Source organism: Pholcus phalangioides, unplaced genomic scaffold (genome assembly GCF_987345545.1).
Source record: "Pholcus phalangioides strain wild (caught in Gottingen) unplaced genomic scaffold, Ppha-v1.0 ptg000019l_1, whole genome shotgun sequence".
Taxonomy (NCBI): Eukaryota; Metazoa; Arthropoda; class Arachnida; order Araneae; family Pholcidae; genus Pholcus; species Pholcus phalangioides.
The window spans coordinates 10841126-10863902 of record NW_028301612.1 but is presented as its reverse complement, the minus strand read 5'-3'; the positions used below and the strand labels follow the sequence as shown (position 1 = coordinate 10863902).

General features: G+C 38.1%; 1 protein-coding gene across 2 annotated transcripts in view; it reads left to right on the top strand.

Moving 5' to 3' along the window:
- Nucleotides 1-22777, top strand: part of LOC149071228 (basigin-like) — a 105121-nt gene that overhangs the window by 26543 nt on the left and 55801 nt on the right. The window contains exons 1-4 of one of the 2 annotated variants that reach the window (XM_089248132.1): nucleotides 2626-3303; nucleotides 19534-19824; nucleotides 22247-22349; nucleotides 22595-22770. In XM_089248132.1, the coding sequence (XP_089104258.1) occupies nucleotides 19680-19824; nucleotides 22247-22349; nucleotides 22595-22770 (424 nt within the window). In that variant the 5' untranslated portion in view covers nucleotides 2626-3303; nucleotides 19534-19679. Of the gene's footprint in view, nucleotides 1-2625; nucleotides 3304-19533; nucleotides 19825-22246; nucleotides 22350-22594; nucleotides 22771-22777 lie in introns of those variants that run through there. The other variant, XM_089248130.1, reaches the window with a different exon arrangement.

Below are 22777 nucleotides of genomic sequence, written 5' to 3'. Positions count from 1 at the left end.
CGCTTTTTTTATTTCCTTCCTCATGTTAATGTTACTTGAATAGCAGAAAAATTGCGAAAAATATATTCTAGGCATTTTTTGTTTGAAATTAAATTTTTTTTAGTCAGGGTGACTAAAAAAATTTAATTCCACAAACTTCTTCGTGGCCCCCATATCAGTAGCCGTGGCTCCCCTTTCGCCAGATTTTCATCCGTGGCCCCCGTGGAATATCCTAGGGCCCCCCTGAGGCCATATGGCCCCCGGTTGAGAACCACTGATCTAGTGTATGTCCCTCAGAGGGATGCTGATGATGATTATGCCGTCTGTTCAAGAAGCATCATTACGTAACACTAATATTAGTATTAGAAGTCTGAAAATATGTTTTTTGGACAATTATCAAGAATTAAAAACACATGCAATAATGTAAATGATTTTCTTAAAGCATTTTCCGACTTTTTAAAATGTTCTTGTAAGCGGCAACTATTATCCGCCTTCCTTTATGGGTTTCAAATTTCACCCACGTTTTTCGACTTGCTAGTTGACGCCATGAGGCTCACAATTTGTGACATTACCACCAAAGAGTTGAATTTCCGGTAGTATTTTAAAATTTCCTATTATTACCAACTTTTTAAACAAACTTTTGTGGAGGTGTCCATTTAATATTGTGCTTTTTTTGTATTTTCTCATATTTCCTCTTCCGACTTCCAAAGCTTGTTTTGGCAAAAATGGCGGGGAAACTGATTTGTGGTAATTCTATCCTTTTTTTTGGCTTACTATCAGAAACATTTTTGCTTCTTGGGACAATGGGGAGGGGGGGGGGCGTTCCCCCTTGAGAATGGCCTCCTCATTGTTCATATAATGTAGTTTTTTGTATTTTTGATTTATTGTTTGTGTATTTTTTCGTTCTCTTCTAATATATATATACAGGGCCGCAACTAGATGCTTGGTCACCCGGGGCAAGCGCACATTTTGACACCCCCCCCCCCTCCTTGTGATGTTGAAGGAGAGGTTTCAGAATGAAAATGGCACCCCTCGGGTCACCCCGGATACCGTACAGAGGGAAGCATTTGCGAAGTGGGCTTTCTCCAAAATCGAACAGAATCCCACCTGGGTCTTTAAGCCGGGTTTACCTTGAAGCCGGTTTCTTCAGCGCGTGCAGCGTGGAAACGCTGATTGGTCAAAAAAACCTGAATTTCAAGTGTTTCATTACAAGTGTATTTTTCCCCGTGTATGATTTGATCTCTTGGAGTTCGTTATAACTGAATTCGACTTTATTTCTTTTCAGCAGAGGCAATGGATTGGCACCCCCTTTCAAAATTCATAAAAAATACCCCAGAGCAATCATTCTCTATTCGATTTTTATAATTATATTCCCCATTAGACCACTCAGTGCTTGCTGAAGATAGCTTTGTGCTAAACTAGATGCCTATCCGTCTGTAATTGTATGAAAACGATGGGTTTTTTACAAGCTTTCATTTTTCACCCATCTACTTCTTGGTTTACATTTACTACCAGCACTCAAAAGAATGTCAATGAATGTTCAACAAATCTTTGTTTTCTTTATGGCAGCCCTCTTTGAATGAAAGGTCTGAACACACACAATTTTCTGTCTTTACAGGTATTCCATTTTGCTTGAACCTCTTCTATAGTTTGTGTCAGGGCCTGCTATCACCCCCAAGTCGTAAATCCCCGAGATTACATGAACCACTTTTTTTATTTCCTTCTTCCTCATGTTAATGTTACTTGGATGGGGAAAAGTTACGAAAAAGATATCCTATGCATTTTGTTTGAAATTAAATTTTTTTACTCAGAGTAACTAAAAAAAATTTAATTTCACAAATTTCTTCATGGCCCCCGTATCAGTAGCTGTGGCTCCCCTTTTGCAAGATTTTCATCCGTGGCCCCCCTGGAATATCCTAGGGCCCCCGGTTGAGAACCACTGCACTAGATGATCCCCATATATAGAGATCAATGTTAAAATTGCCGATTTTAGCGTAGAAATGAGAAAATTTAGTGGGGTTTTCCACCTCAACAATAATTTTGAAAATTGAATTCAATTTTTGGTTTTCGAAATATTGAGTTCACTTAGAGATACGAAGCCCAGAAAGTTAAATATAAAATAATGAGCCAGAACCACACTTTTGAGTTGGATATTCATGCAATGACATTGATTTAAACTTTTTACATATATCTTTTGAAGCACGAAAATGAAAATTAATGTCTTCGTATTGTCTTATATTATCCAATTGCGTCAATCCATATAGTTTAGGTTGTTTTGAAATTAAATATGGGCTCATATAAATTACATTGAAGAAATTTTGCAGCTTTAATCAACCATTTTTTGAAGGAAAAACAGGCTGATCGATAACTTGAAGTTAAAAAAAGTTTTCGAAACATCTAGCTCCCATTAAAAAGGAAAAAAAAAAAAGATTCATTTCTATGTTTCTTTAATTTAGATTTGTTTCTTTCATGAGTTGCACAGGGGAAGTCGCCATATTGGTTACCTTGTATGTCCCTCAAGAAAAAGGGAAGTATCACGTGATCCAAAAAGCCTCATTTGAAGTAAGTCTATTTCACGTCAAAGCCGTACATATCTCGGAGAGTTTAGAGTTACTCGTATGGCAACGAGACAGTTTTATGATTGATGTTATGGAGAATAAAAAGTAGTATCTCTCTGAAGATGTCTCTCTATGATTATGATTTCGCCTCTACTTGTTTAACAGATGCAAAACAGAACATGGTGGTAGCGGTAAAAGAAAGAAAAAACGTTTGCTGAGGGAGAGAAAAGACGTAACAACTCTTTTACTGAAAGAAGTTTCTCCATAGACAGAGAAAAAAGAAAATCCGATTATCGCCACGACAGGTGAAAGCGTGACTAGTCCTCGCCATAACTGGGATTGGGCTTCCCAGTATGTTGATGTTTGACTCGGAATTAGTTTCTAACTGGAAAAGTTAGAAGATTCGTACAGAAACTGAAGAACTATTCGATTTTGACTAGATTACAGGATCAAAATGATTAATATCAAGTTGCGTTGCTGTTACATACGTTAGGTGATGAAGCTCTCAAACGTTATAATGGTTTTCATTTCGATGCTGATGAGGAGGAAAGAACTGTAGCAGACATCGTAAGTAAGTTTGATGAATACGTCGTCGGTGAGACGAATGAAATATGTGAGAAATACGTATTCAACAAAAAGAAACTGCAATAAGGGTGCTGATAAACACTTGTGGATACTGTGATACTTGCAAGGACTCACTAATTCGTGACAGAATTGTATTAGGCGTGAAAGATATACAGTTGCAAGAGCTGTTACTACGAGAAAGGTAATTGACTTTAGAGAAGTGCATTGACATGTGCCGAGCTTTGGAGTATGTATCTGTTAAAGGTAACGAATTTCATCCAGGTATTATTCATAAAGTGAAAGATGTAGAGGTACACAAAGCTTGTTTTCGCAAAAATGTCGGGGGAACTAATGGTAATTCTATCCTTTTTTTGGCTTACCATCATCAGCAACATTTTTGCTTCTTGGGACAATGGGGGGGGGGGTCCCCTTGAGAACGACCTCCTCATTGTTCCATATATTGTAGTTTTTGTATTTTTCTTTCTACAAGGCCGCAACTAGATGCTTGGTCACCCGGGGCAAGCGCACATTTTGACGCCCCCCTTGTAATGTTGAAGGAGACGTTTCAGAATGAAACTGGCGCCCCCTCGGGTCTAGCGCCCGGGGCACGAGACACGCCTGCCCTCCCCCCCCCCCCCCAGTTGCGGCCCTGTATATATATATATATATATGCGTGTGTAGTATATCTTTAAAGATTGTATATCAGTAGAGGGGGCGTTGGAGTGTTTCCCCTAGAGTAGGTGGAGACAGCCACTGAGACTGACTTGTACGAACATTCTTATTAGTACATGCTGCTTATACAGGGTGGACAAAAAGTCAGTAGAAATTTTAAAAATTCATAAAAACTGGAAAAATAACCGAAATTAAAAACGGTTTACAGGGTTAGCATTGCTAGATCACGGGATTTTTTTTTAAACAGAAAAAACCCTAAAAAAACAGTCGATAGAGGGCGCTGATACGAGGGACTCCGGTGGAAATATGCAAATGAGACTGTTATAAGAATTTCCGTTCCCAATTCACAACCAGTTCACCGTTGTAAACCGTGTATGTGAACAAGGATGCTGAGTGCAAATGATAAAGCTTCGTTGGTGAAGTTGTTTTACGTGAACCACATGGATCAGCGACCATTGCCTTGCGTTAATTCCGAGTTCAGTACGCAAGAATTACAAAAATTCTGGATCTCGATTGTGTAAATTCTGTGGAAAAACACATCCATTCAAGAAAGAACTTTGCCCAGCATGGGGTAAAGTCCGATGTAAGTCTAGAAATCATTTTGGTAAGCAGTGTACGAATACAGGGTGCATGGTCTGGGTGATGATGATGATAATAAAGAAACGAGTGAGCGTTGGGTGAATATTATTAAAGCCAAACAGTCTGGTGATGTTAAATGCCTTATGCTGGTGAATGATAAGGAAGTGGAGTTTCAAATTAATACCGGAGGTTCTGTCAATATTCTTCCTAGAAAATATGCGAGTGGTATAGATACCTCTCATCAGACCTTAAACATGTGGAATGGCGGTTTATTAAAGTCCCTAGGAGTACACAGAGAGCATCTGATAAATCCAAAAAATGGTAAAAAGTTCAATGCTGAATTCGTGATGGTTTAAAACGATTATACGCAGTCATTAATTGGACATTCTACAGCAGTACAAATGAACGTGATTTCGATAGAAGAGTATGAATTTCAACGAGCTCATGAAGTGAAATCCGTACTTGATGGCTTGGAGATGTTGTTTACAATGGTTTAGGCAATTTGCCAGGAACTGTTAATCTCCAAACAGATGATACTATTGTTCCCACTGTTATGACTACTCCAAGAATGCCATTAGCTTCGAGAGAAAAGCTACAACATGAACTTGTGAGGCTAACGAATAGCGGTGTTATAAAGAAAGTGACCGAGCCAACAAAATGGGTAAGCAATATAGTTATGGTCGAGTAATCAAATAGTACTGTGCGACTATATTTGAATCCCATGGAGCTCAATAAAGCTCTGAAAAGACGTATTTTGTAATGCCAAGTTTACAGGAAGTACTTCACTAACTGAGTAATGCAAAATTTTTCAGCAAAATAGATGTGAAAGATGGATACTTTCTATTCTTTCTTTCAAACCGAGCAAAACTCAGGTCTATTACCATCTATGGGCGATTTACTACCTAGTGAGTTGTAACTGTGTGAGTGTACCTAACAGTCTGAGTGCGTATGTAGTGTTGTGTTTGAGTTTTCAGTGCTGATATCTATATTTCAGAAGTGAAGTGAGTGATGCGTTATGACTAAATTATATTTCTATTGTTTGTAGGTCTGTTGCTCTCTGTGGCGAGACTTTTTAAAGGGGAGATCGGCTCACATTCACACCTTGAAGTTGGGAACCACAGTAAGCCAACTTCAGCCGACCACGAAAGATGGATACTGGCACGTACAGTTAGATGAGCCTAGTAGCATGCTAACAACTTTTCAAACTTCCTTTGGACGACGATGAACCAGATTGCCTTTTGGACTGAAAGTATCGTCAGAAGTGTTTCAGATGAAGATGCAAGACGCTTTTGGCAATCTTCCAGATCTCATATACATTGTTGTATATGGGAAAGACGAGCAGGAACATGATGAAAATATGATGAAGTTCATGTATCGATGTAAAGAGTTGGGCGTGAAGCTAAATAGAGACAAATTTGAGAAAAAGTGCAATAAGATCACTTTCATGAGTCACAAGATCTCTGCTAAAGGAATTCGCCCTGATCCTGCAAAAATTAAAGCTGCAGTAGAAGTTAAACAACCATCTAATGTAGATGAATTACGACGATTTCTAGGAATGTGCAACTACAGGATAAAGTTCATACCTACTTATGATGATGTCGTAAAGCCACTGAGAAATCTCTTGAAACAAGATGTTCAATGGAACTGGGGTAAAGCCCAAATTGATGCTGTCAACAAATTGAAGAAGCTGGTGACAGAAACACCTACTTTGCAACTATTTTACTAAAAAAATTGGTACAGACCGAATGTGATGCCATTCAGCATGGTCTAGGTGCTGTACTGATGCAAGAATCTGCGGTCTCGCTTATGCAAGTCGTTCTTTAAGTTCTGTAGAAAAGAACTACGCGCAAATTGAAAAAGAAATGGTAGCTGCGTCATGGAGGCTGGACAAAATCCATCATTATGTATATGGAAGAGAAGTGACTATATTTTCTGATCAAAAATCTCTAGAGGCAATCAAAAAGAAGCCACTCCACAAAGCTCCTAAAAGATTGCAAACTATGTTATTGAAAACTCAGAAATATAACTACAAGCTGATCTGCAAACCTGGAAAGCAAATCCTTATTCCTGATGCATTGTCGAGAGCTCCAATAGAAAGTCTGTCTCAAGAAGATGAAGTTAAAGACATTGTATGTACGATTAAAGTATTACCTATCAAAGGAAGATGTTTAGAAGAGATTAGTCAGCAATCCAAAGAGGATGAAGAAATGATAGTTCTGAAAAATGCTATTTAAAATGGATGGCCATCGCAGAAAGATGACATTGTTCCTATTTTAAGACCATATTATTAATACAAAGATAAACTTGGAATTACTGATGGCGTGGTAGTGCGAGGAGAAAGAATTGTGATACCAAAGGTGTTGAGACAAGACTTGAAAAAGAAAATTCATAAAGGTCATGGTGCTTAAGGAGGTACGTGCTTAAGGAGAGCACGAGAACTAATGTTCTGGCCTGCAATGTCATCGGAACTAAGAGAATATATTGGCAACTGTCCAACATATCTATCGTATAGTGATAAACCCCCTCAAAATCCCATTAAATGGCATGGTGTTCCAGATAGGCCATGGCAAAAGTTGGGAACTGATATCTTTGTGCTGAAAGACAGGCGTTATTTGGTAACTGTTGATTATTTCAGTCAATCCATTGAAATAGATTTCTTAACAAATATCACCTCGTGAACGGTGATAAACAAATTAAAACATAATTTCGCCAGATATAGAATTCCAGAAACACTTATAATTGGTGAAGACACTGAACTTTGCTCGAAGGAATTCGAGAAGTTTTGCAAAGAATGGGACATTCTCCACAAAAAGACAAGTCCATATAACAGCAAATCGAATGGACAAGCTGAATCAGCAGTGAAAAGCATAAAAAGCATCATGAAGAAAGCTCTAGCAGCCAAAGATCCAGAGAGAGATTACCTTATATAGGTCTGCTGAATTACAAAAATACTCATCTGGAGAACATTGGAAAAAGTCCATCACAATTGTTAATGGGGGAAAAGGACAAGGTCCATAGTCCCAACTTCAAGCCGTTTCGATCCAATCATAAGGGATTATAATGAAATCAAAAGAAAAATAGATCAGAGATTTCGAATTTCAGAAAATGAAAAACGTCAAGAACTACAACCTCCAGTGGAAGATGACATAGTGTACACGGGTCCAGCAAAAAAGGGGTTGCCCGTGGAAGAAAGCTACTGCGACTAAATTTTTAACACCAAGAAGGGTAGAGGTAGAAACAGAAGAAAAAAATATGTATATACAAAAGAAATCGAATGTTTCTCCGAAAGCAAAACAGGCCATTTTATAAGAAATTTAAACTGGTGGGGCACTAGAAAAAAAGGCACTCGAAGCGGAGTAAGCTCCAGTGTGTTCCGTACAAATGACATAGCATGCGAAAATTTCAAATTTTAATAAAATTATTAATCAATAAAAATATTAATCAATAAAAATATTAATTAATAAAATTATTAATTAATAAAATTATTAATTAATTATAACCCTCTCTCTCTCTGTGTTAATGCATAACATATGCAAAACAGGGAGGGCGGAGATGTACAAACCTGAAAAAAAACATAGCAAGAAATCTATCAGAAGTTAACAGAGCGAGCTGCAATCAAAAATTATGCACAATGGGGATAATGGCACATTTATGCATGTAAATTATTGCACGTACAAAAGGATGCAAGGCAGCACATGCAGAACAGGAGTGTATAACATTTGCAAAAATAGGTACATGAAGGTACGCAAAAAATGCACTAAATAGGCAAAAACAAGAGTGTGTGGGCATGATCGGAGAGGGTTGCATGGTGCTAGCATTGGTTAAAAACAATATAAAAACATATGCGAGGTAGAAAATTATTGCAAGTACAAAAGGAAGCAAGATGACATTGTATAGCACATACAGAAAAATTATAACGTTTTTCAAAAAAGAGATTCATCTCTTCATCGAAAACAACTAGAAACCGGACTTGAACAACCAGAATTAATTTCAATCATTATTTGGATGACCATACGTCTCATGTTTCTCGGAGCATTCCTGTATTTTCACGTGATTTATAATAATAGACTACTAGTACACAAGAAATTTTTTTGAAAAGGACAAACAACTAGATGGGTATTTTTTCCATCCAAATGGCCAAGAAAAAGGCCTGATCTTGTTGGAAAATAACCAAGTTGTCAACACTGTTTTAGCTTGAGCAGTCACTAGACTAGAGAAACACGTGTAAACACTCAAACTTTAGAATGGAAAATAAAAACAAGAAAAAATTTCTACCTTTTTTCCGATGTTAAAATGTAGATGTTGATTTCTATCTTTTTTTCAGTTATAACAAGAAAACAATCCAAAAAGAACACAACAAGAGATGAAAAACAAATGTTCAATTTAAAAAACATCTGAACAAAAAGTAATTTTACACAAGTCCGCATTTGCGAACAATAAATTCTCAACATTAAATTCCCGGTTATAATCATCTCAAATCTCACATTACGTAACATAGCTCATGCTAAAAAGGCGTTGACATATGATACTCCAGGTCTTGATTGGTATTTTTTATGGTTTGTTATTACTGTATGGCACCGCTTGAGAATGACCATTCGCTAGCTTCATCACAAAGAGATACTATAACCAACACATCTCCCAAAGACAGACGCCATATCAATCTCCCCACCTCTCTAATTTTTACAAACATTTGAGACGCAATAGTAACGGAATCAGTCTTCAAGTATTGTATACTCACATAGTGGGGGTTCAGTATAAACAGAAACACTCATAACACCACAATACTGTGGAACACTCGTTAATACGACTCTCATTTATACGCAAGGGCGTAGCGAGGGGAGAGGACTTGGGGGTCTGCCCCCCCCCCCCGAAATGTGAGAAAATGACCGAAAAATGGGAAAAAGATGGCCAAATCTATTGTTCTATCACTTTGGTCACCCCCCCCCCCGAACGAAATTTCTGGCTACGCCCCTGTTTATACGACTTTTACTCATTCATTATACATGTTTGGCTTCGGTCGCAGTTTATTCCTATACATACTGAATGTTAAAATATTTAATTTATCAGACTCACAACATCGATTACACGGCGTTTTTATTTCAACCTGGAACCCCGAAACTCGGTAAAAATTTCATTTCTGTCAATAGGATCGCAATTTTTTTTTTTTTTGAAGGTAGCAAAAGACGTCACCGGAATGAATATATTTACGAATATTATCGCCAGGAAAGCCATAATTTTTAGTATGATTGTAAACGGATACATAAACATTCAGCAAGCTGATGACCCCTTTAAAGTGGGCTCTAAAATGGTTTGTTTATTGTAAGTTTTTGAGAACTACGGAAACGCGGCGAGCCATAAACAAAATAATTTACATTTGTCGAAAGACAACTATACTAAATATGCAGACCATACGTCTTGTTCGCATACTACATGTTCCCTCCGAGTTTTTTTCCATTGTGTTAGTGCTTCGTTTCCCAGTATTATTCCCTGAAGCATTTGCAACTGGTCTGCTGATGAGAAACAAGTACAATATATGAATTCTTTTTTTGTCATTTGTAAAATAATCTTAAGAATCCTGAAGAGAGAGATTAAAGTAAAGGGGCAAAGTCATCATTGGATTCATTCAATTTATCAAAAAATCGCAATCTCACATAACCTTTCTTTGTTTTCTTCATATTCAGATAACTTTCAAGCATAATCGGAAAGTTGATAATTATGCGAGAATCACGGCTAATAAACGGGATTCTCTCTCTGGAGTGTATTTTTTTTCCTTCATTCGTCTATGGCAGAGCGGTTCTCAACCTTTTCTGACTCACGGAGCCCTTTTCAGTGTATAATTTCTATGGCGGAGCCCTGTTTAACTCGAGGAGCCCTTTTTAGTACATTATTTATATGGCGGTACCCTTTAGGCCTCTTTTTTTGCTTGTTTATCAAATTTATTGATTTTATTTATTATTCTCGAGTGGCCCTGGGAGGTGCACACGGAGCCCCAAGGACTCCGCGGAGCACCGATTAAGAACCGCTGGTCTATGGGAATGAAGGAAAAAAATACACACGCCAGAGAGAATAGTATATATACTATTCTTAATCTGTGTTCATTTTCTCCTCTCTTCGGATCTGGAGACCACCCAATGTCCGAATTTGAATGGTTTTGTGCTACTACACTGATAGAGAGAAACGATGTCACTCTCCGCTGTTCATACGAAGTACGAAAGCCTGGAGAACCAAGCGGAGATCGGGATGTAGGTCGGAAAGAAAATTCACATTCCTCTGTGGGGAATCGAACCACCAATCTCTCACTGTCCGGTCGAGTGTTCTAACCATTGAACTACAGAGGACAGCCATTTTCCTTCCTTAGAGCACATGTATGAATGCTGAATGGGACTGTGCATGGACAGCCTCCTAGCTCAGCTAATAGCTCTTACGACGTTAGCCCCCAGATGGCGACATATAGAGAGAAACGATGTCACTCCGCTGTTCATACGAAGTACGAAAGCCTGGATAACCAGTTTATCCAGGCTTTCGCGTACTTCGTACTACACTGATGTTTATCTATCTATATTGCTCTAAAATAGAATGTTTTAACCCCGGCATCTGATGACAATCCGGTAACTTTAGGTCCTTTCTACTCCCAGGATTATATTACTAAATCGTTTTCACTTTATTTAATGAGCATCAAAAAAAAAATCAATCAGTGGTCATATCCTTCGCCTCGGCCATCCTCCATCTGTTCTCCGTCTGTTTTTATGAGAGCAAAAGACCTATTCCAGAGAAGGTCGGTCCCTGGAAAACTTTTCTTTTTAGTGGAACTTTTTCCTTTTCCTTCTTGGTATAAAAAAGACCAGTCGTAAAAAATCGGCCTCGCAAATAGCGAAATCTTTTGTGTGAGTTTTTTCTTTGACTCCCTTCATATTGGTAAGATTTGAAGTTGAAGCTGCCTCAGGAAAACAAGAAAAGGGCTTTGCCCCACCAGTGGTCATTTTTTTTATCTTCACTGGTGGGGCAAATAGAAAGGCTAGTGGGGACAAATCCCCACCAGTTAACATGTAATAAAAGGCTTGAAGCAATATAATCCAACCAGCAAGGGCGTAGCCGGGGGGGGGGGGACTTTGGGATTTAGTCCCCCCCCGAAATGCGAGAAAATGACCGAAAAAGGGAAAAAGATGGCCAAATCTATTGTTCTATCACTTTGGTCCCCCCCGAACGAAATTTCTGGCTACGCCCCTGTCAACCAGTGCTGAAGAGAGTGGGCAATATCGCACTAGATATGGCAGAGAGATAAAGAAACCGGACAGACTTGAATATAATTAAGGACTGTATCATTTAAGTTGCATAACATCCGCTTTAGTAATAATTGTAGGTTATCATTTTGAAAGGGGGAGATGTTACATAATTTGAAGTAAGTCTATTTGAAGTCAAAGCCGTACATATCTCGGAGAGTTTAGAGTTACTCGTATGGCAACGAGATGGTTTTATGATTGATGTTATGGAGAATAAAAAGTAGTATCTCTCTAAAGATGTCTCTCTACGACCTCGCCTCTACTTGTTTAAAAGATACAAAACAGAACAATTAGAATTGAAATAAGAAAATTAACTTTAAATTTGAGTTCTTTTCTTTTATAAAAAATTACAATGAAAACAATGCCATTAGACAAACAAATGTTAAGATCAAGGAAATCAGCAAAAAAGGCGGTCATGATTGGTTTTCTTGAGTGTCAAGTCCGTAAGGTACATATAACCACTTAATTCCATAAAATTTTCAAAATTTTCTCAAATTAAGTGGTGATATTTACCCTACGGACTTGACACTCAAGAAAACCAGTCATGATCCCCTTTCTGCTGATTTCCTTGATCTTAAAATTTGTTTATCTGTTTTTATTAGAATTAATAGCATTGAAAGCTGCTTTATTGGAAAAATTGCTTTTATTGGAATTTTTGATAAAAGAAAATAATTCAAATTTAAAGTTAATATTCTTACTAATTTCACAATTCTAATAATAATATTAGAATTCTGAAAAATACATTTTTTGGACAACTATCAAGAATTAAAAATTTATGGGTTTCAAACTTCACCCACGTTTTCCGACTTGCTAATTGACGCCATGTAGCTCACAATTTGCGATTGTGAGCATTATCATTAAGGAGTTGAATTTCAGGTAGGATTTTAATTTCCTATTATTACCAACTTTTTAAACACACTTTTGTTGAGGTGTCTAGCTAATATTGTGCTGTTAATGTATTTTTCGTGTCTTTCTAGTTTTTTTTTTTACAATTTTTGTATTTTCTTATATTTCCTTTTCCGACTTCCAAAGCTTGTTTTCGCAAAAATGTCGGGGTAATTCTATGCCTTTTTTTTTTTGGCTTACCATGATCAGAAACATTTTTGCTTCTTGGGAAAATGTGGGGGGGGGGGGGGTTTCCCCCTTCGAGAATGACCTCTTCATTGTTCCATATATTGTATTTTTTGTATTTTTTCATTTATTGTATATATTTTTTCTTTCTCTTCTAATTTTTTTCTAGTTATGTGCTCCCTTGGGGGCTATACTCTGGCTTTTGAAATGTTTTAATTTTGAATTTTTCGACACATTTGGTTTTAAATTCAGTGTTTCTTTTTAAACGTGTATACACTCGTGAGCAAAATTAAGAGAATTTTCAGATTGTGTCTATTTTCACAAAAAGTACTGAACCAAAGGTACTAATAATGCCACCGAAGAAGTATGCAAATATTCAGTGTTGAATATACGTAAGCGTACACATGCGTGTGGGCGGAGCTGTAACCTCGGAGGGGGTGATAAGGGCACGAGGCGTTTTTTTCCACGATTCGTGTGCTCGTACTCCTCGCCGCGAGAGGATTTCTTATCAAAATGGTATATATAAAGAAATTTTATAGCACAAAGTAAGAGTAAGTTTCAAATGATTTTTGAGAAAGCTAAATGTTGTTGAAGTTAAAATTCGAGAAAAATTAACTACCAATTAACCCTTACACAGCGGCAATCGCGAGATATCTCGTCGAACTTGATCTGCTTTATTTCGGTCACCCCAAACTATCTCGAGGTCTTAACACGCTTTTATTTCCAGTGGATCTATTTAATGCGGATCAGGAAAATTTTAAAAAGGATTTTTTTAAAGGATTAAGAGATCTTAAATGCTCTCGTTAAATCATCCAAAAATATCCATAGTATTTGAGAAGAAAAAATTGACTGCCTAATATGAATATAAAATTTTTGGATGTTCCTTAAAGGAAGGAGATTTTCCCCATAGGAAATCATGGGAAGCCAAGATCATGCATCAATGCCCTTAATTAGGGGTTATATTTAAATATAATAATTTTAGAGAGAGACGGAATGTGTGAACGCACTTTAGTTTTGATGATATCCGCTATAATACGGACAACTTACACTTTAAATGCAAGTGCAAAGAATTCGAATTCAATCGTACTTAATATTACCCCTTAAAAATTCTCACAAGGGGTGGTAAGACAAATAGTATTAGGGAACTCTGTGCTGGTTTTTATCTTTTCAACAGTCATTGAAGTGATAAGGCCGATTCAGATGTTGATTTATATTAAAAATATGTGTTTTTATTATGACATATACAGGGTGTCCTGTAAGTGCTAACGCGGCCTTTATCTCATCAACTGTCCGTCGTAGAAATATGATTCTAATTTCAAAAATTCTCAACAGGGGTTCAAAAACCACCCTGTACCAATTTTGCAAGTGAAAATACAGTGTGTAATGAAATAAAAAAATCTAAGTTTTTATACAGTCTCCCATGTTCTAACTTCCAATTAGAAAGTTGTCTCCTTGTCTCTCCTGATGCCAACAAAAGCAAAAATTCCATGATTCTAAGAGCAATATTCACAGAGAAACACATAAGAAATTTGGGAAAGAACAGCGTTAAATGCGGATAAAATTGTTTTTCTGCATTTAACACGTTCACTGCTAATGACGCCATGGTGGTGTCATGTACAAAACTAGTTTTAATCTTAAAAAAAAATGCGCCCCACGGACTCGAAAAGCAATTTAGGCCCAGCAGTGAACGTGTTAACACTGTTCTTTTCCAACTTTCCACCGTTTTTCGAATTCGAATATCTCTGTAAATATTGCACTTAGAAACATGGAATTTTTTTTTTGTTGGCTTCAATCAAGAGAGACAGGGCCATGGCTTTCTAACTGGAAGTTGGAGCACAGGGGAATGGGGGGGGGGGGGTTTGTGGAGAAACTTTTTATTTTATGACACACACTGCACTTTCACTCTCAAAACTGGTACAGGGTGATTTTTAAACGCCTTTTGAGCATTTTTTAAACTGGAACCACACCTCTACGACATGCGGTTGATGTGATAAAAACCTCATTAGCACTTACAGGACACCTTGTATACCAGACCGGTGCACAGTGCAGTCTTAACGCATGGGCCCACCCGGGCACGGCCCGGATGCCTCAAGAGAAAAAGGGCCTCAGAAAAATCACTTGGCACGGGGGGCCCATGATGCTCTTGAGACAGACCTGCTCGTGTATCCTGTACACTTTCATCAACAATTAAAAAGATAAAGCGGATGATAAAACACAGATGCACCTATCATTCATCCGTAATTAGGGTGATCATATGATCCGTATTCACCGGGTCACTACAGCACTTAAAATTTATCAGCCTGCTAAAAAAGAGAGGGAAAAAGTAAATTCAATAAACAATATTAAATTGAAATCAATAATATCAATAGACTATGATATTAAAAAAAGCATAAAAAGATAAGTAGAAAGTACTGTCAAACTCGGTTATACCGACCCCGGTTGTAACGACAATAATTGGTACTCTCGGCTGATTACCATAGAGAACAATGTTAATTAACCTTGCTTATAGCATCGATGAAAACGTAACGAAGCGTTTTTCAACGCTATTGTTCCCGTTTTTGTGGCGTTTTCCCCAAAAATTCCTAGAATTGGGCGAATGGAATGTTCGTCTGTTGTGCTAGTGATATCAAAAGCGATGGAATATATGCTACCTGCTTGGCTATTTCCACTTTAGTAAAGCATTCCAATCCGGGGGAATAAATTTTTTACTTCTATTGTAAATTTGGTGAATGTGGGAAAATGTTCTCTTTTGAAAGTAAGCTCCTCATTTATTACGTGCTTTGCCGCTCTGAAGTGTTCAGTGAAATGACCCGTAAACGGGACTTTCCCGTATTTCTACGTAGCTTTTGCCCTTCCCAACTTGTTTATTAAAGAATTATCCCGTTTTTCCTGTTTCTTCATCGTTTTTATTTTGATTTATAATCTTCACTAAAATCGGGTACAAAGATTATTTGCATAATTTAAAAGTTTTATGGCAATGCATGACCATGTATGGTAATGCAATGACTATGTATGAATATGAATATTCATCGCACATATGTGCCACACGTTCAGCCGTGTTTTTCTTAAATACATTTTAATTCACCACAGATTTGCTGTAGTAGTTTATTTCCCGCCAAGGGCTGTTAATAAGCAACAATTGGCAATTTCGCTAACTTGCTACGTTTTCGATCCCACATTTTCCTCTAGAAAATATGGTCACCCCGAATCGTAATTAAATTTCAGCTTCGTGTACAGTATTTTATTGCATCTGATTATAATTTCACATTCAAAAAGGCTTGAAAACGTCTACCTCGGTTATAACGACAACATTTCACGGAATCTTCGATGTCGTTATAACAGAGTTTGACTGTACTTCTCTTTGAATTAAAAATAATTATATTTGATAATCAACTTTCAGATTTTAAATAAAATTTAATCAATGGGATTAAAAAAAAATACTTTTTGTGGTTTTTTTCCTTCTGAAAATAATTTTTTTTTTTCATTTCGGAACGTTTTTCCTGAACTAATTATACTAATTAACACGCAACGCTATCGTTAATATAATATCGTTCCTGTATATAAGTAGAAAAAACACGGAAATGATTGTCTGTCCTTGAAATGCAATTAAATAGAGTAACATATATTTTTCGCACACGAAGGTCGAATTGAAATGGACGTAAAAGGACGCCCTTCAATGAATCCGCCGGTTGTCCATGAAAGCGTGACAAAAAATCCTTGTTGCGCTTGTTTTCTCTCTTTGATGGCGATCAATGAACCCGAATAAATGCAATTGTACGCCAGAATTTTTTTGTTACAAAACACCTATCGTTTTTTTTTTTGATTGATATACAGGGTGTATATCAGTGGAACCTCCCGATAAAGGACACCCGTGGTCCAGGAAATTCTGGCCTCCCCATTGGCGTAAAGTGGGGAGTGTCCGTTACGGGAGGTTCCGCTATAGTTGCCGTTGCCAGTTGATGCGATCAGGGCCACCCTTACCAGATGCGTCTCAACGATTTCGGGAGAACCGAAAATGTTTAGGACTCCCCCCCCCCCTTTTCCCCGATTATATAAATTTTGTAGGAGAGACGAATCAGCGTCTGTTATTTCGGAACATACAGGGTGTTTCAAGAAGTATCACCCGATTTGGAATGCGTATATTGAGAAAAATATTGAACATAGACACTTAAGATTAATTTTATGCTACATGTCTAATCATAAAGTTTTTTTACAAACCAAATAAAAGGTGCTCAATATGTCTATATGGTAGTCAAATTCGTCCCAAACTTTCGCGAGCATCTTCCACGGCAACTGTTATGAGTATCTTCAGTTCGGCTGATGTAGCTGAAAGAGGAGGCACATAAACGTAGTCTTTTATAAACCCCCCTCCCCCCCACAAGAAGAAATCGCACACTGTAAGGTCCGGTGATCTTGGAGGCCAGTGATGTTTAGCTAAATCGTCAGGTCCCGTGCGGTCGATCCATCGTCTAGGGATGCGATTGCCAAAAATTATCGAACGTCCAAGCTCCAGTGTGGTGGTGCCCCGTCCTGCTGGAAAATGAAGTCATCCGAATCGGTTTCTGTGGGAAAAGCCAATCTTGGCAAACACTGAAGTGGCTTTCGAAGGAATAGCGTTAGCGCTACCTGTCGACAACTGCGCAAAACTCGAGATTTCCCACTTTCAACTTATACATTATTCGATCAAAACGGATTAAGAGCTGAATAGTTATGATTTTTTTAAATCGGATGATTCTTTTTGAAACACCCTGTACAGGATTGCTGGGAAATATCAATACAGAAAAAATTTTAAACACCAAATCAAATGTAACACAAAAATTAATGAAAATTCAGCACTGGGGATAATTTTTAACTGATGAAAAAATTCTCGAAACTGATGGGGAAATTTTATAAGTGATGAATTAGAAATAATTCCAGCACCAATGAAAATTCAGAATTAAGTATAAGAAAAATTCAAGAACTGATGAAAGAAATAATTCCAGAATCGATGAAAACTCAAAATTAATGAAAGAAAAATCTAAAATTGATGGAAATTCAGAATTAATGGAAGAAAAATCCCAGAATCTCTCTCGATGAAAACTCAGAATTAATGAACGAATCGATTGAATCACACGTTAATTTCATTGATTCTGAGCTTTCGTCAATTCCACAATCACTTTTATAGATTCCACAATTAATGAAAATTTCAAAATTAAGGAGAAAATAATTTCAGAATTGATGAAAATTCAGAAGTATAACACAAGTAAATAATATAAGAATCGGTGAAAACCTCTAATATAATTTACCGTGAGTGCGGGGCCCGGTGCGACCGCAACTGTCGCACACCCCTAAGGGCGGCTCTTTACACGATGTACCGAGCTTTTGGTTTCCCTACTTAGGTAGATATTGATTAGTCGATGACGAAACGATTTCTTAACAACCATCGATATTTTTTTTCCCTTCATTTATTGTATAAAATCCTCTTCAGGTTTGAATAAGGTTGAAAATCTGTGACAATTATATTATTAGTGAAAGGTTGTAAAATATAGTCGAATCCCGTTATAACGAACTCCAAGAGACCGGAGAAATCACTTCGTTATAACGAAATTTCGTTATAAAGGAATTCCAAGTTTTTGTATTGTTTCTATGTAAACTTATCTGAGGGATTAGAAAAGTGTTCGTTAAAACGAGATTTTCACTATAACGGTATTCGTTAAAACGGGATTCAACTGTATATGAATTTTCAGAGCATTTACATTATGTTATATGTGTTCCTTTCAATACTTCCCAATAATCAGTTCAGGAAATAAATATATTTACATAAAATATTCTCAATACTACAGAACAATATCACTATAATGTTGGGCTGGTCCGATTAATCGTGTCGGTTAATCGATCATTTCTTAATCGTAGTTAACAATTTCAGTTGAGTTAATTCGATCAAAATTCGATTAAAATTTGTATTAACAGTTTATAATTTTACCTGATTTATTTGACTGAACCGATTAAATGTATTAAATTATGTTCCTTTACATAACATTTCAGATAAGTGACGTTATTGTGTCTAGTGAATCTTGGAGAAATCATGTGCTCATAACATAAAAAAGTATAATCTTAAAATTGGACAAAATTCATTGATATCAACAATCTCTTTTTTTGTCATTTTAAACCTCCTTCACGTAGTATTTGGCAACAAATTTGGATGACCTCTATTAAAAGTATCGGCGATAAATCTGGTAGCCTCTAGCACTCCAAAAAAAAAAAAAAAAAGAAGTAGGAGGAAAGAGAAAGAAATAAAGAAGTAAGAAAGAAAAAATAAAATACGGGGTTGGGGTAGTACGCTTATATATCTAGTACACACTAGATATAAGCGAGTAAGCCTGGAGTAGATTTCTCTTTCACCGTCACCCTCCCCTACGTGTTCTCTTTCTCTCTTACATATACATATAGTAGAAAGATTAGCCCTGGGGAAAATGCATTACATATGGAGGGAAAAAATCACTAAACAGGTGTATAGAAAGTACGGGGAGAGAAAAGAAAACAACTTCAGAGTGCATATGGTTACAATGAAGCTTCGCTGTGATAACAGAAGAAGTATAGAGAAAAAACACAGGTAACTGGAATGAATTTCTGCAATTGCGTTTGGATGAGATATTTCGCCCGTGATCGTAAAGGGGTTGAAATGCATATATTTTTCAATTTCTGCTCGTCTTGAGAAGGGACACGTGCTCCACCTTACGTACGCCATTGATTATACGCTGACTCTGTTTAACTCAGTTCCTCTCAAACACAAAAAAAGAAAAATTCTGTTTCTGTATTAATTATAATAATTTCTCTCTTTCTTTGTTTAGGGTCGCATTCCTTCCCCGATATCGTATATCGGGGTCGTAAGTTCGTTTTCGAAGGCGAGCCGTTCGTCATAACGTGCACAAGAACAGAGTTCGGTCTCCCGAAGTGGATAAAAAATGGTGCGCCGGTGGTTCCCGAACTGGAGAACATGACCACGACTCACGAGAAGCTGGAGACCAACGTCGTGATTATGAAGCTTCAAGCTGAAGCCGCTGCTTTGAGTCATAGGGGACGGTACAAGTGCGATCCGCACAGCCTCAATTCTCATAACTTGGAAGTCATTCCACCACCTGGTGAGTAAATCGTTTTTCTGTATCTATTAGTCATTGTACCAATCGCCATTAATCTTTTGCGGTCCTGTGTCGAGTCCACCTCGACATAAGTCTGCGTCAAGAAACTACTGTGCTTCATTATTACAAAGGCTTCTTACGATCATAGGAATGTCCCTGTGAATTCGGCTTCTTAGCAGAACTCAAGCTATACAAAAAGTGCCAAGGGACAAAGTTCCAGGAGCCTTCCTTATTGTGAGGGAGGTACTATAAAGTGCGAATTGTACCAACGAAATGCCAAAGAAAAAAAAATCACCTCTGGACCGCAAAGAGTTAACAATCGCTTCTGTGAGATTCACGCTTATGATCATGCCTAAGCTCCGAAATGCTGAACTGAATCTCACTCATCTGTTTGGCGATGCAGCAAAAACTCAGAACTCTGTTGGGAGGGGGCGATTTATTGTGTAGGTTCTGAGCTCAGGTCCACAAGGGGGATGAGGGAGGGGGGGGGCGATAGCCTCTCTGATGATTCAAATAATACGGGGAACATTTCAGTTCGGCGAAATACGCGGGACGATTCGATGAACCTTGTGGATCCACAAACAAGAACAATAGTTGCCGCTCCCGACACATCGTTCTGGATCCACGCCTGAATTTTACACGATACTTAATTCGGAGACTGTACTCTATGCTGACGAGTGAGTTAATTAAATAATCTTGAAGAAACATCGAAAAACTAAAATTTGACGAAAATTTATCAAGTTCATACTTGATGAGACATCTGGCACAAACTCAGAGAGAGGGTTCTTGTTGTAAATAAATAAATAAATAATCATATTTTTAATCGATTATTACCTACCATCACAACCCAAGAACGCTAATTAACAATTTTTTTTAGCTTTCATACTTACGTGGGCAAGTACGGAGGGAGACTCGTCTGCACAAACAGGGGGACCCAACCGAAGGGGAGGAAAAACCGGAGGGATGGCGAGGAAAAGTAAACAACCATACTGCGCATGCGCAGACGCGTATATTGCCTATCCAAGTGGAATCATCGTGATTCCTCGTCCGTTTGCTGATGTCACTCGCTCAAGATCGTTTGCAGTGGATGACGTTTTCTTACTTTCGGTGCAATGGCATCAGTCTTGTGTAAGCGGACAACTGCGTAACTGGTTTACCGCTTCAAGTCGCTGCCAGTGGACGACCGGCCTAAAGCGGTTCTCTCCTCTGCAGGGGACCATTTCCCCCTCCAGAGAGCAAAAAATAAATAAAATATTCTCTGTGGGGGCTACTAGATACCCCCTGGTGCCCCGGTTTGCTGCATCTTCCAATCAACCGCTTCTCCACACGCAGACCATATACACGTCACTGCTAACCTCTGGATGCGATCCTAGACCGTGATTCATACTGATACTCGGTCACTCCGGAACAGATTTTCAGTTGCGTCAGCCATGTCCATCACCAATTTTTTGGACACACCAGTGAAAATCTTCTTTCAAACAGTCTATCTCGGTCTCGGTGATTCTTAATCGGGGGTCTATGAGCTCGGATGAGAAAACGATTAGAAGGAACAGAGCTATTGACCAACACTGTTGGAAACTTTCATATAATTTTGATTTGGGAAAACGTCTGTTTTTAAAAAAAACAACACATAATTTCGAACAGAATTTTCTCGAAGGATACTTCATCAGAACTTGCCAGTATTTCCTCGTTAATGATGGAAGGAACACGCCACCTATTTCGTCAGCTTCGGCAGGCTTTATTAACCTCAGTCGAGACAGAATTTTCAACACTGCAACAGATGGTGCCGAAATTCACATCCAAAGACCACTCGGCCTCAGCAAATACAAAGGCGAACTCTCCGGAGGACCAGGCATAAACATCACCCCTCCACGACTCATTTGTGTGAATTCTGATCACGAGGTCCTGATGACGGCTCTCCATTGTAGAGCCGAAACGCGTCGACCAATTAAAATTTTATTTGTCTTAAAAACGTGTCAATTCTCTGTATAAATTAAAACCAGACAAAGTTCTAATTATTGTGATAAGATTAACTCATATTGTTTTATACATATTATTATTTTATTTATTTTACATAAACGTGCTGAACATTGATTAAGGAGCCCGTGGGCTTCACCTCGTTAGTGGGGTCCCTTTTCTTTGTTTTATTGGCAGAAAGGGTCTGTGGAGCACAAAAGGTTAAGAACCCTTAGTCTAATCGTCACAAAGGAAATTCACTTCCATTTTACACCCGAATTAATATAATACCTGACTGAGCGTTTGCGTTACTTTTGCAATTTTCATACGTGTGTGTTCATGTGCTGCCATCTATCTCCTAAAGACGAAACTGGAAATGAATGAATATTTTAATGAGTGAAATTTATTTTTTGAGGTCAGTTACTCTCTGTGGTGAGAGCTAATATTGAATTAAACTCTCTCATTCCAGATGAAGACGAATTTCCGGACAGACCGAAAGTCCTTCTGGAGCCGGACAGGCCCCTCAAACTTCACTGCGAGAGCAAGTTGAACAAAGCTTTCATGATCAACTGGTGAGCGTCACTTTCCCAGACTTTGATTAATGTCGGAGCCGGTGTTGCAGTGGTTTCTCGAGGACCCAAAATATTTTGTAGCACGGTCCCGAGCAACCCCTAGAACTAATTCAGAACTAAAAATTTCCTACATGAAGCTCAAGACGAGCACCCACAGGTCCAAAGCACTTCCGGCGTCGCTGCCGTCCTGGGTTTCAGGGTGGTTCTGATTATTAAAAGAAATGTTTTTTCCCCAACTCTTGCAGGTACAAAGATGGAAGCCGGCTAACAAACGACGATGAACGCATCATAATGTCGGGCAAAACGCTGACGATTGCTGAACCGAATGAATACGACGCTGGGGAGTATCTTTGCATGGTGGAGTCGTCGGGACTGTCCTATCCAGCAGCTGACCACCAGGGATACGCCATTCAGGTCACATGTGAGCG